Genomic DNA, 15827 nt, shown 5'->3' on the forward strand with positions numbered 1-15827 from the left:
TATTATCTTCTCTTACTTCCTCAGTCTTGATGTTTCATTTTAGTGTCTTTGTAATACAGTGCTGGTAGAAAACATGAAACCATTTATTACAGATTCAATTATATTTATTTAATGGAATTAATAAGTGGAATTAAATAAGTATTTAACACCCCCAGCTGGAGCCATGTGCTAGGTGCTGTGAGGAATGAAAAGTAAGCCATGGTTATTGTGTTCAAAAGCTTATAAACTAATAGAAGAAAAAGCTATAAAAAGAAATGCGGCATAGAAAACAACTCTGGATTTTGAGTCAGGAGACAGGTTCAAGTTCTTTGTCCACCTATTCCATTTACATGGACTATTTCTCATGTGTTCCTCTCCACCATCTCTTTGAACTCTTAATATCTGTTGGAGCTCAGGAAAGTCTATCCATGAAACTTTCCTAGGTAGTACTTAGAACAGTTGGAATTTTTACATGTATTTGTGTAGTGATCTCCATGATGTCAAAAACCCTGATTTTACTCATTGTTATACCTCTGCCCTCGGCCATGAGCTACCACTGTGGCTGGCACACAATCTGTGCTCATCAAATTTATGAAGGAGGGGGAAAGGGAGGTAGGGAGGCACCTGGCTGACATTTACTATTTGTCAAAGTTTCTTGTTCATCTGTAAAATAGAGATGATAATGCCCATTTTCCAAGGTTAGTATAAGAATTAAATAAAATAATCAATGAAATGCTATTTTATAAGATGTAAAGTGAATGCCATTTTAATATAAAGTAGACTGCTAAAATCATTATAGCAGTCAAAGATAAAAATACAGAACTAAAAGCGAATGAAATTCCCTCCAGAACTGGGGCAGAGAATGGATCAACAAAGACTTAATAGAGAAGGTAGTATATGGCAGATGAATGAATAGGGTTGAATAAGTAGAGATAGAATACCTACTTTCTACATTTACTCTACAGAGAATATATGTGTATGAGTGTGTGCATGTATGTGCAGATGTATGTGTGCTTGAGTTGACTCCTCACCAGAATGTCACTCTGAAAGGACAGGTATTTCTGTCTGTTTTGTTCATAGCTGTATTCCCAATGCTTATAAAAATGTCTGAGATATGATTAGAGATCAATGAATATTTATTGAATAAATAAATAAGAATGAACAAATAGAGGAGATAGGGAATATAAGATAAAATGTTATGAGTGAAACTATAGACAAAACATAGAAAATGGTGTTGATGTGGGAAGCCTGGGCTTGGAGACACCAGGTCGCAGAGGAGGAGAGTGGAGAGGAGGTAAGAGATCCAGGAAACATGGCTACAAATCCTTGTGGCTGATGAATAGCCTGGTGGGCTTGTGGACTTTAGATCACATTTGCACTGCTGATTCACAGAATTTCTGACTTGGCAAACAAAAGCCCTCTAGCACTGGCATCTTTAGGTGAAATGGAAGGAAAAATGCTCCTATTATTAAAACATTGAAACTAAATTCCTTTGGTCAGGCCTAATAACCAATCATCACTAAGTCCTTCTCTGCACAACATGAGTCTTTGACAACATGTGACATACAATGACAGTGAAGGGAAAAATGTGTTTGTTATTATAATAAAGATGAAAACTATGGAAATCATAGGAGCATCAGAATTCAAAATGCCAGTGAATATAAATCATGTTATTTGCATAGAAATATGACATTGCTAGAGATATTGGTTAAAATTCAAAAGTAGATGAATAATGAATAAAATGTCACTTTTAAAATTATAAAATAAAAATGTAATTGCTCTTATCTTTTGGAAAAATCTCACTCATAAAGGCACTTAATATGAGAAGGGGAACTGAAAATAAACAGGGTACTAAAGACTTTCAGTCAGTGCATTATGACTTTTTTTAAAATGTTAAGAAATTGCTACCTAATCAGCATCTGTGATAATGATCTGTAATCTTACCAGTGTGAGATTGATGATAAGTATCAAGACCTGATTTTTAATAACATAAATAACAGATATACAACATATTTTCAAGGCATCTAGTCCTCAATGGTAAGTCTTTATAGTCCAATGATTGTACTACAATTCAAATAAAATATCCTTATATGTCATTTTAATGCAAATAACCTAGCAGCAGACTTTTAAGCTATTGGTGCCCAATGCTTATTTTTATCTAAAGCTCAGGAATAATTAAGTTCTTGCCTAATTACATAAAGTCTAATTTAGAATCTCATTTATTTAGAGAGACTCGAATCCATTTTAAGTGACACACAAATGCAGGTAATTAAAAATTAAAATAAATTAAGATGAAAAAGGCAAGATTGAAGCTGGTTTTCGCTGTTATGATTATTTGAGAAAGGCCGTGAAAGGGTAGAGGGGCTTAGTAGACTTGCAAAGGGGCTAAGAAAGAGTCAGGAAAATAGAATGCAGCTCTCTGAGGCATCAATGACTTTTTAAATCTTCCTGGTCTAGGTCCAGTTGCAAAGCTGATAACATGCAACTAGGAGAGATGACTTGATTGGATATCAATTGGAGTTGGGGATTCTCAGTCACAGGAAACCTTCTCCATGTCTCCTGTCCTAGGAGAGAATGCCAGTTCTCCTGGCTAGTTAGGGGAGGACACAGCATCCAATGAGCAGGGCCAGTATATATGTGTGTGCCTAGTCTACAACAAGCTCTTTGGTACAGCAGGCTCATGGAGTTGCTTGAGCAGTAATATATATATACTAGAGGCCCGGTGCACAAAAATTTGTGTACTGGGGGGGGGGGAGGTCCCTCAGCCCGGCCTGTGCCCTCTTGCAGTCTTGGACCCCTCGGGAGATAACGACCTGCTGGCTTAGGCCTGCTCCTGGGTGGCAGAGGGCAGGCCCAATCCCTAGGTGCAGTCCCTGGTCGGGCTCAGAGAAGGGCTGATTGGGGGGTTGGGGTGCTGCCCCCTATCACACACAGAGCAGTGCCGATCAGGGGGTTGGGGCGCCACACCCTATCACACACAGAGCCACAGGGCGATCAGGGGTTTGGGGAGCTCCCCCTTGTCATGCACAGAGCAGGGCTGGTCAGGGGGTTGAGGAGCTCCCCCCTGTCAGGAACAGAGCAGGGCAGATAGGGAGATTGTGGTCACGCCCCCTGTCACACACAGAGCCACAGGGTGATCAGGGGGTTTGGGCGCTGCCCCCTGTCACGCTGATCCCGGTGCTGGGAGGCCTCGTGGCTCCGCTGATCCCGGTGCTGGGAGGCATATTACCCTTTTACTATATAGGATAGAAGCCTGGTGCACGGGTGGGGGCCAGCTGATTTGCCCTGAAGGGTGTCCTGGATCAGGGTGGGGGTCCGCTTGGGTGCCTGGCCAGCCTGAGTGAGGGGATGATGGCTGTTTGCAGCTGGTCACACACCCTTTAGGGTGGGGGTCCCCACTGGGGTGCCTGGCCAGCCTGGGTGAGGGGCTGAGGGCCATTTTCAGGCTGGCGGGTGACTGAAGCTCCCAACCTGTCCTTTTTTCCTTTTTTTTTTCATTCTGGGCAAGCTTTAGCTCTGAGGCTCGGCTCCAGCTATGAGGCCTCCGCTGCTGAAAGCAGGTTTCTGGCCTTTGTTTACCCTTCTGTATTTGAAACAATGTTGCGGTCCTGCTGGCTGAAGCCTGGGGTTTTGTTTAGCTTCTATATTTGTTACAATGTTGCTTAGAGTGCAGCTGAGAGGCTGGCAAGGCAGGCGGGGAAACTTGGCTCCCTCCGTCACTGAAGCAAGCAAGCCTCCCTGTTCGCGTCAGCTGCCTGGCTGCCGGCCGCCATCTTGGCTGGCAGTTAATTTGCATATCTCCCTGATTAGCCAATGGGAAGGGTAGTGGTCATACACTAATTACCATGTTTCTCTTTTATTAGATAGGATATATATATATATATATATATATATATATATATATATACACACACACACACACTAGAGCAGTGATGGTGAACCTTTTGAGCTCAGCATGTCAGCATTTTGAAAAAGCCTAACTTAACTCTGGTGCCATGTCACATATAGAAGTGTTTTGATATTTGCAACCATAGTAAAACAAAGACTTATATTTTTAATATCTATTTTATATATTTAAATGCCATTTAACAAAGAAAAATCAACCAAAAAAATGAGTTCGCATGTCACCTCTGACACGTGTGTCATAGGTTCACCATCACTGCACTAGAGGCCCGGTGCACAAAAATTTGTGCACTCAGGGGGTCCCTCAGCCCAGCCTATGCCCTCTTGCAATGTGGGACCCCTCGGAGGATGTCCAACCCCGTGGGGACCCTCACCCTATGGAGGTTTGGCCAGCCTGGGTGAGGGGCTGATGGCTGTTTTCAGGCTGGCCACACCCCTTTTAGGGTGGAGGGTCCCCACTGGGGTGCCTGGCCAGTCTGGGTGAGGGGCTGAGGGCCGTTTTCAGGCTAGCCAAGCATCCTGGCGACATAAGCTCCCAGCCTCTCTTTTTTTTCTTTTTCTTTTTTTATTCTGGGATTTATTTACCTTCTATAATTGAAACTTTGTTGCCTTTAGCGGAGGCCTGTGGAAAGCTTGGCTTCCTCCATCGCCAGGGGCAACCCACTCCTGCTCGCTCCAGCTCCGTGGCCATGGCTAACTGAAAGCAGGTATCTGGGGTTTGTTTACCTTCTATAATTGAAACGTTGTTGCTTTCAGTAGAACTCAGAGCTGAGCCACGGCAGGTGGGGAACCTTGGCTTCCTCCATCACTGGAGCAAGCAAGCCTCCTACTCGCTCCAGCTCCATGGCTGCCGGCCGCCATCTTGGTTGGGTTAATTTGCATATAGTCACTCTGATTGGCTGGTGGGCATGCCTTAAGTTGTAGCGAAAGTATGGTCAATTTGCATGTTTGTCTTTTATTAGTACAGGATATATATACAAGTTCGATAATGAACTTTATAGTTTGCAAATGACTGTTGGTTGACACATTTTTATTTTTTTTCACTCTTACAAGATCTTTCTCTCTCTTTTGCCCCTCTTCATTTTACTTTTACCAACTTCCTTGCCATTTCTTTCAGTTTCCTCCCTTCCCTTGCCATTTTCTGCTTAGTTCCTCTTATTTTTATCCGTGTTTTGACTCTGCCAGCAACCTGAGAGAGTATAGCTCATCCAAGCAGATGCTCTCAGACCTGAAGAGTCTGGTGATGCGCTACGAGAGGAAGAAAGCTTTTCTGAATCTGAGGTGGTTTCTGTTGCAGCAAAAACATCACCCACTGAGAACTAATTCTGGGAAAAGGAAGTACCATGAGGTAGATGTAAGTACTTTTCCAAATCCTCCTTTTATGCCAGCAAATAAGGATCTCATAGGTCCTTAAGTTCATGTGGAGGGGTTGATCTAAGAAAAGATCCCAAATATGTGGTCTTCCATATGTTCTTTTGTCCCAACTTGGAGCTACAGAAAGCAAACCTTCATCTACCTTGGCTCCATGAAGACAACCAGGCTCTGTACAGAAAGACGACTTACAACACTTGGATAAATCTGGATCATTCCCCTTGAGACTATATAAATATATATTGGCTGAACCATAAAGCAAATGTCCAGGCTTCTATTCCTCTCCCAAAAAACCAAGTGTGCTCATTAGCATGAGTTATAACTATCCACAGCGGTGTTTCTCAAAGCATGGTCTTACCAGAAGCATTAGTATCAACTGAGAAAGTGTTAAACATGCAAACCTAATTAATTAGAAACTCCACGGGGAGGGCAGTTAATAAATCCTCCAGGTGATTCCGGTGCTGGTTGAAGTTTAGGAATCTATGGTCTAAGTACAATTGCATGGGAACAGCTCTGCACTAGGAGCTAGGATATATGGGACTTATCCTAGTTAAGCCCCTCACCCACCTAGGAAAGCAGTAACTTATATCCCCTCTCCTGGCCCCATTTCCTCACTGGTCAAATGATGAAGTCTTCCTTGGTAAGTGCCAGGCACTCTTCCCTTATGCATATTCTGTGACCCTTCATGATAGTGTGAGCCAGCAGTGATGTAAGGCTCCCACCCCAACCTCATCAATATGACTTGTTCTTACTCCACAATAATCTTGCATTTTTAAAGTATTGAAGCTTATTTTCCAAAAGTCTTTAGTTAAAATACAGTTGACCCTGGGAGGAGGTGCCTCAGCTATCACTTACGTTATGGTTCACATGTCAGCTAGGCTGGGACATAGAGTAGGTGGTTCTTGAAGCAACCAGGATCCAGAAACAAGGGGTTGGGCTGATGCCAGTGGAGTAAGTCAACAAAGACAAACTTCATCCAATTGCCAAGTTCATTGAGTTCTAGCCCCAACTCTGTTAGATTAAAATGTGGAATATTTTTGCCCAGTTATGAGACTATCTTCCCCTCTTACTGAATTAAATATAATGTTTACTAGAGAGATTTCTGTATACCGAAGAAGCTAACAGCTCAATAGAGGTTTATTTATCAAGAATCTGGTTGTCATTGTGAGTCATATGGACTGAAGTATTATTTGAGACACTCAGGCAAAAAAGCATCCTCCCTGAGACTGTCCTTTGATGCCTATGAATAGGAATGTTCACTTCAGTCTTCAGCCACCATTTGTTTATGGAATCCCCAATACGTGCAGGAACTAGGGATACAGCAATTGAGTTAGAAATGATCCCTTCCTTTATGGAGTTGACAATCCGGCAGAAACTATGCACACTGCCTAAGTGTAATGAGTGCTAGGAGGAAGTATTATGGGAGCAAATTTAGAAAAACTCACTTAATGCCAGGATCTTGGGTTAGCAGAGAAAGCCAATGACCTTGGGGACAAGATGGTTACATTTCTTACCCAAGCATATCTGCAGGATGCAACACACTCCAGTCAATAACTGTGGCTCTCTCAAATGAGCAGGGGAAGACAGTATCCTCCTCAGAGGAGTGCTCCTCCTCTCCAACCAACCTCCCCCCTTCCTTCCTTCCTCAGAGTCGCCCCAGTGGAGGGGGCTGGGATAGGCATGAATATGTCAGCATGCGGGGGGGGGGGGGGGTGCGGGGGGGAAGGGTCAATGTGAATTTTGTGGGTTGTAGCCTGACTTAATTACTTCCCACTACCTATTATTTTTAGCTATTAACTGGTAATTTTCTGCTCTAATATTCATATAACTCACACGTTTAAAGGGAATATCCTGTGAAATCCCACAATACACAAATTATTGAATTCTTGGTGAATATGTAAAGGCAAGGCTGTGATGGAATCTGAGGCTGGAGCTTCCTCCTGCCACCTGCTTTGTGCACATTTCTCCACATTATCTAAGCGAAAGGGCCCCCAGGTACAAAATCAAGTGCACACTTACTGTTGTCCTTAGCAACACGATGTCTGCTTCTTGCAAGGAGCACGGGACACAATTTGCCCACACATGCCAAGCAGGTTTCCAATAAAACACCAAGGGGAGGATCCCAAATGAGAAGATGGATCCAGCAAGGCAGAGGGTTTTCCGGCAGCCGTGAGTCTGGTAGCCAAATATCTCCTGGGGCAGAACCAAAAGGACCCCAAATATTGGTTAAGCACAATAAGCAACAAATAAACAAATTGGGGTTTTGGTGATGAAACTCAGAGAAAAGAGTAAAGAAGTCAAGCAGGAGGAGGGAAGGACAGGAAGAGGGGTGGAGGGAGTGGAGAAGAATCCCTGACAACGTGTAAGATATGATCACAGGCCTCCAAGAAGTTGCAATATAACTGGAAATTTCAGTTTCTGCAATTTGAGCACCCAGCAGCACTATGCTAGGTGCTATGTTGTCTTATTTGACTCTCACAATTTTTCTCTGAATAGGCTAGCACCCTCGTTTCATAAATGATGACACTGAGCTCAGAAAGGCTGAATAGAATGACTTGTTCAAGACCACATAGCTAAGAAGTTTGGCTGCCAATATTCAAACTCAGGTCTTTCAGCCTCCAATTTTGAACATAATCCACAGCTTTTACAGATATGAACATGTGACAGGAGCACTAGGTGACCCCAGCAACCAGTGATTCCTTTGGCTGGGACCAACAGCCTAGTAGGTAAGAAGGACTAGAGCCAAACCTTGAGTTTGGAGTCAGGATTTGGTGAAATGCCACCTTCCCTTTGGGAGTTTAGGGTAGCGCTATGCATTCACACCCTCCTCTCATGTTCAATAGCAAAGAGAATTTTACAGAAAGAGGTGGAAAATCATAAAGACTGTTTGGTTTACTTTGATGCCTATAGAGCACCTGCTATGGGCCCTGGAGGATACAAATATGAAAGGGATAAGAGTCTTACTTCTAATAAGTTATAATTTGTGCAAACTTCTTCTTTCCAAGGAAAGCCTGGGACAGAATAGAAAACCACCCCTGAAGTTTATGGCCTCAGTTTCACAGCTATATTCCATGAAGCCATAGGTACATTTTATACTGGTTAGAATGGCTCAAATTGAGAAACAGAGAGTCATGGTTAAAAGCACATTATCTGGACCAAGATACTTTGGGTTTAAAACCTAGCTCTGCCACTCATTGGGTGAGATCTTGAAGAACTTATTTAAACTCTTTATTCCTCAGTTTATCATCCATAAAATGGGGGTGGTGATAGTACCCACCTCACAGGATTGATATAAAGCAGGGGTGGGGCACACCTGGCCTGTGGACTGTATAAGGCCTACAGAATTGTTTGGTCTGGCCCTACAAAAGCATTACGGGTATGTTAATTAAATATTTGACCAAATATAATAGGCTAATTTTAAGTTGATTTTCTATGGCCCACAAATGATGGTATAAATATCCAAATGGCCCTTGGCAGAAAAAAGATTCCCCACCCTTATTATAAAGCTTAAATTAGTTAATATGTGTTAATGCTATGTAAGCACTTACTGCTGCTGCTGTTGCTACTGCTACTATTATTTTACCATTTCCCGAAGTATAGATCTAAAATTCTACCCCCTTGTTTATTGGCATTTAGATCGAAAAATTCCTGGTGTCATTAGTTTTGCTCTTGTTAGAATTGCCTGTTAAGATGACAAGGAGCAAGAACATGCCACTTTAAATCTACCAGCTTCTCTATCTCCCTTGATAAAGATTACATTATCAGAAAAGGTTCTGTGATTCTTGGCTGAAAGTTGCTTCATGTGTAATTAGGCCCCTCCCTCTCATTAGCAACACCTACAGGTGCTGAATGGCTTCCTTGGGAATGGCCCACATTGCTTTACCTTTAATAAAATGTTCACATTGACTCAGAAGTACAAGCTCTTGACTGAGTTTGCGAAATAGGAAGTCTATCTTGACATAAAAACTCCTCTCCCAACCTCAATCGCTGCTCTCCAGATGCCAAGCCTGAAGCAATGCTTCGTTAATCCACATTGTGTGGGGTCCCAATCCTAAATTCCGTGTCTGTCCTGAGTCCATCCTACCATCTTTTCCCATGTGCTTTTTTTATGTTCTGACACTTGAAAATAGATCAACTTCTCCCATCCAACTGAGCCATCTTTTAAAAATATTTAAAAGTTTTCTTATATTGCCATTGAGCCCCATCCAATCTGCCTGAGTTATGCCACTTCTATAGCACAAACCTTCCTGTTACCACACATTCTTTCACAGGCAATGCAGTGAGAACCTCTGTAGTTTTCAGTGTCTTCACGTTCATTATCAAAATTAAGTAAACAGGAATGACTATCCTCATTTTCCAGCTAAGAAAAACTGAAGTTTAAAGTTATTATATGTAATCATAATTATTAGCAGCTATTGGGTAACAATGATAGCAGCTAACATTAAGTGAGTACTTAAAAGCACTTCAACAAGCTCTTTACACATTTAGTTTAAAAAATTATTAGATAAAGCTCATCCATAACTCAAAACTGAGCTTCCAGTCTAGATCTTCCCAGAATAAGGAAATAATGTAACTGGCCACTTTCACTCTAAGGCTCTTTTTCATTCATCTCAAATTTCCATTCAATTTAACAACTGTTTTTTAAGTGTCCCCCAAATAGCTGGCACATGTTGGACACAGAGATGAATGAGACCATGTCTCTAGTCTCATAGAAGCTCATTCATTCAATAGGAAGAGAGACACAGACGTAAATAAGATTAGATAAGGTTAGGCAATAAAAGGGTTATATGGAGGGGTGACTACAAAAATTGTCAACTAGCCCTAACCGGTTTGGCTCAGTGGATAGAGCGTCAGCCTATGGACTGGAGGGTCCCAGGTTCAATTCCGGGCAAGGGCATGTACCTTGGTTGCGGGCACATCCCCAGTAGGGGGTGTGCAGGAGGCAGCTGATCAATGTTTCTCTCTCATCGATGTTTCTATCTCTCTATCCCTCTCCCTTCCTCTCTGTAAAAAATCAATAAAATATATATATTTTTAAAAATTGTCAACTAGAGAACCAAGATGGTGTCATAGGTAAATGCCCGTACTTACTGCCTCCCACAACCACATCAAAACTACAACTAAAAGACAAAACAGATATCATCCAGAACCATGGAAAGGATGGCTGAGTGGAAGTTTGACAACTAGAAGGAAAGAGAAACGTGCATTGAGTCCGGTAGGAGGTGCAGAGGTGCGGAAGTGCAGAGGTATGAAGGTGTGGGCAAAAGGGGCTGGCAGCTGGATACACTGTTGTCCTTTTCAAATGGGAGGGAGATGCAAACTCCCGACTGCTCTAAACTTCAGTTCCAGGCGAGACTCTGGGGACCCAAACTCATACAGGGAGAAACTGGACTGTCTGGCATCAGGCCAGAACACGAGGGCAGCTTTCTCTCAGAGGTGCTTGCAGCGTTCATTGTTTCTCCATGGGGCCATGGGACACAGAGACCCAGGGACCTATCAGGGCAAGGCTGACAGCAACCATTGCTGTTTGCACCACCCCTGTGATTCCCTGAGACCACGCCTCACCCAATTTACAACCTCACCCAAGCTGTGCACAGAGAATTTTGCAATGACAGTCTGGCCTTTTGCAACCTAACCTAACAAACTGCAGCTGAGTCAAAGAACCCCAGAGCTTCCAAAAGAAGGCCTAAGGCTCGTCAGCAGCCTGCATTGCTTCACAGCTGCGCCTCATCTGGGCACCTCCAAACCCCAAAGAGAGAAATCTGCAGATATTTCTGTAGCTCCTGCTGGGTGGCCTCAGGCAGTGGCTGACTTTGCACCTCCTTGGAGAAGAGCCAGTATACCCAGTGGTCAAAGTAAGACCACACTAGATTGCAACCCTTCAGATCCATAAGAAACACACTCAGGGGGCAGACTCAGTGAGCACCAAAGCCCCACTGAAGCAAGTCCTGCGCCATAAGGGTGTTTCCAGCACAGCAGTTCTCCCATTGTAGACACAACTGGTCCTCACAGCCAATTGGCCTGGAGGTCAATTCCTCCCAGTGATATCAACAGCAACCAAGGCTTAACTACAACAAGACTGTGAACCCAGCCCACAAAGGGGTGAACCCAAGAACATTTACCTCAGATGACTGGGGAGGCTGAGCCACTGGGTCCTATAGGACATGTAGCTCACAAAGCCGCTCTATCAACACAGGGAAGCAGCCAAAATGTGGAGACAAAGAAACATGTCACAAATGAAAGAAATGGAGGAAAGCAAACTACTGGATATAGAGTTCAAAACCATGGTTATAAGGTTGCTCAAGAATCTTCTAGAAACCTCTGAGAAATATAGTGAGATCTTCAAGGATATAAAAAAGGACCAATTAGAAATTAAGCATATACTGACCGAAATAAAGAATAATATACAAAGATCCAACAGCAGACTAGAGGATCCCAAGAATCAAGTCAAAGATTTGAAATATGAAGAAGCAAAAAACACCCAACTGGAAAATCAAAAGGAAAAAAGAATACAAAAATATGAAAATAGTACAAGGAGCCTCTGGGACAACTTCAAACGTACCAACATCTGAATTATGGTAGAGCCAGAAGAAGAGAGAGAACAAGATATTAAAAACCTATTTGAAGAAATAATGACAGAAACCTTCCCCTACCTGGTGAAAGAAATAGATTTATAAGTCCAGGAAGCACAGAGAAGCCCAAACAAAAGGAATCCAAAGAGGACCACACCAAGACACATCATAATTAAAATGCCAAGGGCAAAAGGCAAAGAGAGAATCTTAAAAGCAGCAAGAGAAAAACAGTTAGTTACCTACAAGGGAGTACCCATACGACTGTCAGCTGATTTCTCAACAGAAACTTTGCAGGCCAGAAGGGAGTGGCAAGAAATATTCAAAGTGATGAATACCAAGAACCTACAACCAAGATTACTCTACCCAGCAAAGCTATCATTCAGAATTGAAGGTCAGATAAAAAGCTTCACAAAGAAGAACAAGCTAAAGGAGTTCATCACCACTAAACCAGTATTATATGAAATACTGAAGGGTATTCTTTAAGAAGAGGAAGAAGAAAAAGGTAAAGATAAAAATATGAACAATAAAGTGACAACAAATACATATCTATCAACAAGTGAATCTAAAAATCAAGTGGATAAAAAATCTGATGAACAGAATAAACTGGTGAATATAATAGAATCAGGGGCATAGAAAGGAAGTGGACTGACAATTCTCAGGGGGAAAGGGTGTGGGAAGAGACTGGACAAAAATCATACACCTATGGATGAGAACAATGGGGGGTAAGGGCAAGGGGTGGGGTGGGAACCCGGTGGAGGGGAGCTATGGCTAGAAAAAAGAGGAACAACTGCAATAATCTGAACAATGAAGACTTCTTTTTAAAAAATGTCACCTAAATGAGGTACTGTTAATAACACTGGACAACAGGGGTAGATCAGAAGTGCCCCAGGCAAGCCAGGTGAATTCTCCCCTAGTTACACCAGAGTATTACTCTGAAAGTTTGCCTGCTCTCAGTCCTGTGGGCACTACACCACCTGTTAGTAGCTCATAACCCATAACCCACTGCCAATTTTCAGTAGAAAAGCTGAAATAATGCAGATAAGGAGTATTCAATTACTGTTTATTGAAGTAAATTGAATTGGACTAACTTAAAGTGAATTGCATTGCCAGGACCATTAATAGATACTAGGTTTAAAATTGCAAAAAAAATAGCATGGTGCTCTTTATTACCACCCCGTAGCAATTTACATCCTACATTATGGAGTGCCTTCCGTCTCCGTGAATATGCTTCAGGGAAATATCCCAGCTACCCCACATCCCACCCTCCCTCACCTCCCATTAGAAGGAAGCAATCAGCCAAAAATTGGATATTGGGAAAATGTCAAAAGAATGTGACACTCATGGCAGTATATGTGCATTAGGAAATAACACACTGTGTCTTTCTTTATCTGCCTCTGAACCACAGATGCCTCTCCTCCCTCTGTCCCTGGGTATCTAATCCCTTGTATCTTTAGAGGGCTTCAACTTTGGCTTCCAGGTGCGCAGGCCTTCTCCTCGACAGAAATCCTGTAGTCAAGAAGTGCAACTGTGCTCCCCAAAGCAGTGGTTTAAACTTTGTCACCAAATAGTGGCCAAAGCCAGCAGAACCCCTGAAGAATCGAAAGACTCTCCCCCCAGAAAAATACACAGAGGCGCATACACATAAACTTCCCCACAGAGATTCAGGAGGTCCCCAGAGTCTAGAGAAGACCCTGCCTTAGGGGGTTCCTGAGGCTGAACCAAGGTGGATCCTTCACAGTTTAGACTTTAGAGACTGTACTTAACTCAGGGCCTGACACTAAGTAAGCACTTAGTGAGTGGAGAGGCATGAAGACAGGGGCTCACAGAAATGCAGGTGAGGGTGAGAGGGTGACAGTAAGAGCAGGGCAGGGGCTGATTCCAAGAAGCTTTACAGGGTGAAATTCCCTGGGGCTCACCAAGTCCTGAGAGTGGCTCTCAGCCTTCTCATCCACGGCCTGCCAGCAGGGAAGACTCAAGTTAATCAGGTCTCAGAGAAGGATGTAATGAGAGAGTGAGATGTATGTACTTAACTGTCCACCAGCCAGATAAATATATGGTAGGTATGAAGACATAAGCAAGCATAGTGCTGAAAATGGGCTCCGGAATCTTCTCTGGGCTTCTCCACCCTGAGTGATATGCCTTCTTTAAACATATTAATTCATTGCATCAAATTACAAACAAAAGCTGTTGGTCTGAAAACCATTTTTTCTCTTTAAGACAAGTTTGTTTTTCTCTACTAGCTTCATTAAATATTTGAAAGTTTAAATAATTCATTTTTTAAAGTTTACCACACTAAAGATGATCTCTTTTCCCTTACTTTGGGTGGGGAGGTAAAGTTTTACTATAATTTTCATGCATTACAACAATTCACCTCATTGTTTACTCCAACTCCAAGCCCTATTCAAATTTCTGCCTCAGTATTTTCTTGTTTTGCACACTTCCTGCTGAAGGACGATTTTCTAAGTGGCCTGTAAGGTAACTGGATTTCTATATCCAGGTGAGAAAATTTTAACCTGAATGATATAACCCGGAACCTTAAATTGGAGGCTTAATACAATATGACCTGCTAAGTATTTCTTAAAACTTTAAATTGGTCTTCCTATTATTTTCATATAAATATTCTGATGTCTACTTTTTCTCAAAAATAAATCAGAAATTGTAAGTTCTGGCAGTGTAGCTCAGTGGTTAGAGTATTATCCCCATACACCAAGTTTGCAGGTTGGATCCCTGGTCAGGGCACATACCAATGTTCCACTCATGTTCCACTCGTACATGCAATCAACCAATGAATGTATGTATGAGTGGCAAAACAAATCCCCCCCCCCATGAATAAAAGATAAAAATAAAATAAATCGGAAATTGTGACCACACTGTACCCACATCCTTGCACTGTAAGAATCATTTAAAGAGCACCAAGATATATGTGCATAATCACCTAGGAACTAACCCAACACTGTCAAGTGAGAAGAAGCCTGAGGTGTGTTCACACAGGAAGATCTTAAACCGCACTGCAAACAAATCAACTCCCGCATCATGCAGTATGGATGACTCTTAATAATGTAATAACTAGTAAGTGAAACAAGTCAGTGAGAAGAATTACATCAACATGAAAACCTTTTCATAAGGTAAAAAACAACTAGAACTTAAAATATATGTTTTAGGATACAGTTGGGTAAAAGAAAACTCTATGGAAAGGAAAGCAAGGGAAAAATGAACATGAGGCAGGACAATGCTTACCAGTACTGGGGCAAGGCAGGGAAATAAGGGGCTACATTGTCAAGTGTAGGTTGTTGTCAAGGTCCCAGCTTGTGCTTGGGGTGGCTGGGTCATCACCTGATTAGGAAGAGCACGCTAACTAACTGAGAATGCAACGCAGCGTGGGTAAGCAACGACAGTGTGTCATGGATCAAGGATATCGACAGTCTGATTGTGAGCACTGAAGTCTTAGGGGGAAAGGAAGAAAGAATCAGCCAGAGCAAGTAAGGGATGCTTCCCTTCTAATGAGCAAGTGGGCTCCCTTCCCCATGGCCTTCCCATGCTTTTTATTTCCCAACACTGAGGCCATATGTTAGATTCTGTATTCTCCGTTCATACCTGGCCTGCTCATTGGAGTTGCCGCCAGTGATTTGTAACCAAACCAAAGGTAATTTTGCCCCCAAATTACATTCGGCAATGGCTGCAGATAGTTTTGATCGTTCTCATTGGGTTAGAGGTAACTGATGAGAAGAGACCAAGGATATTGCTAATTATCCTACAATACAGATGACAGCTGCCCCCCAACCTTCACAACAAAAAATTATGTGTCCAAAATAATGCCATGGTTGATCAGCTTGCTGTAGGTATTTGAGTTTCCCTGATATAACCAAGTGCCACTGATATCATCCCCAGAGAAGAACTAGAACATTTTGATACGAAATCTATAGTAAAAAAGGATTTGCACTTAATGCCAAATGACCACTAAGGTCAGGAGTGGTCAGAGCAACTCATTTTGAAGCTGAGGGA

The 15827-nt window shown here is 42.5% G+C and overlaps 1 protein-coding gene across 1 annotated transcript in view; it reads right to left on the reverse strand.

Annotated features, from left to right (window-relative positions):
• ATP13A4 (ATPase 13A4) overlaps positions 1–15827 on the reverse strand; it is a 123390-nt gene that overhangs the window by 77424 nt on the left and 30139 nt on the right. The window contains exon 2 of the mRNA XM_081087044.1: positions 7273–7446. Within this exon, the coding sequence (XP_080943170.1) occupies positions 7273–7446 (174 nt within the window). The remainder of the gene's footprint in view (positions 1–7272; positions 7447–15827) is intronic.

This window comes from Myotis nattereri (assembly GCF_964212035.1).
Source record: "Myotis nattereri genome assembly, chromosome: 3".
Lineage (NCBI taxonomy): Eukaryota > Metazoa > Chordata > Mammalia > Chiroptera > Vespertilionidae > Myotis > Myotis nattereri.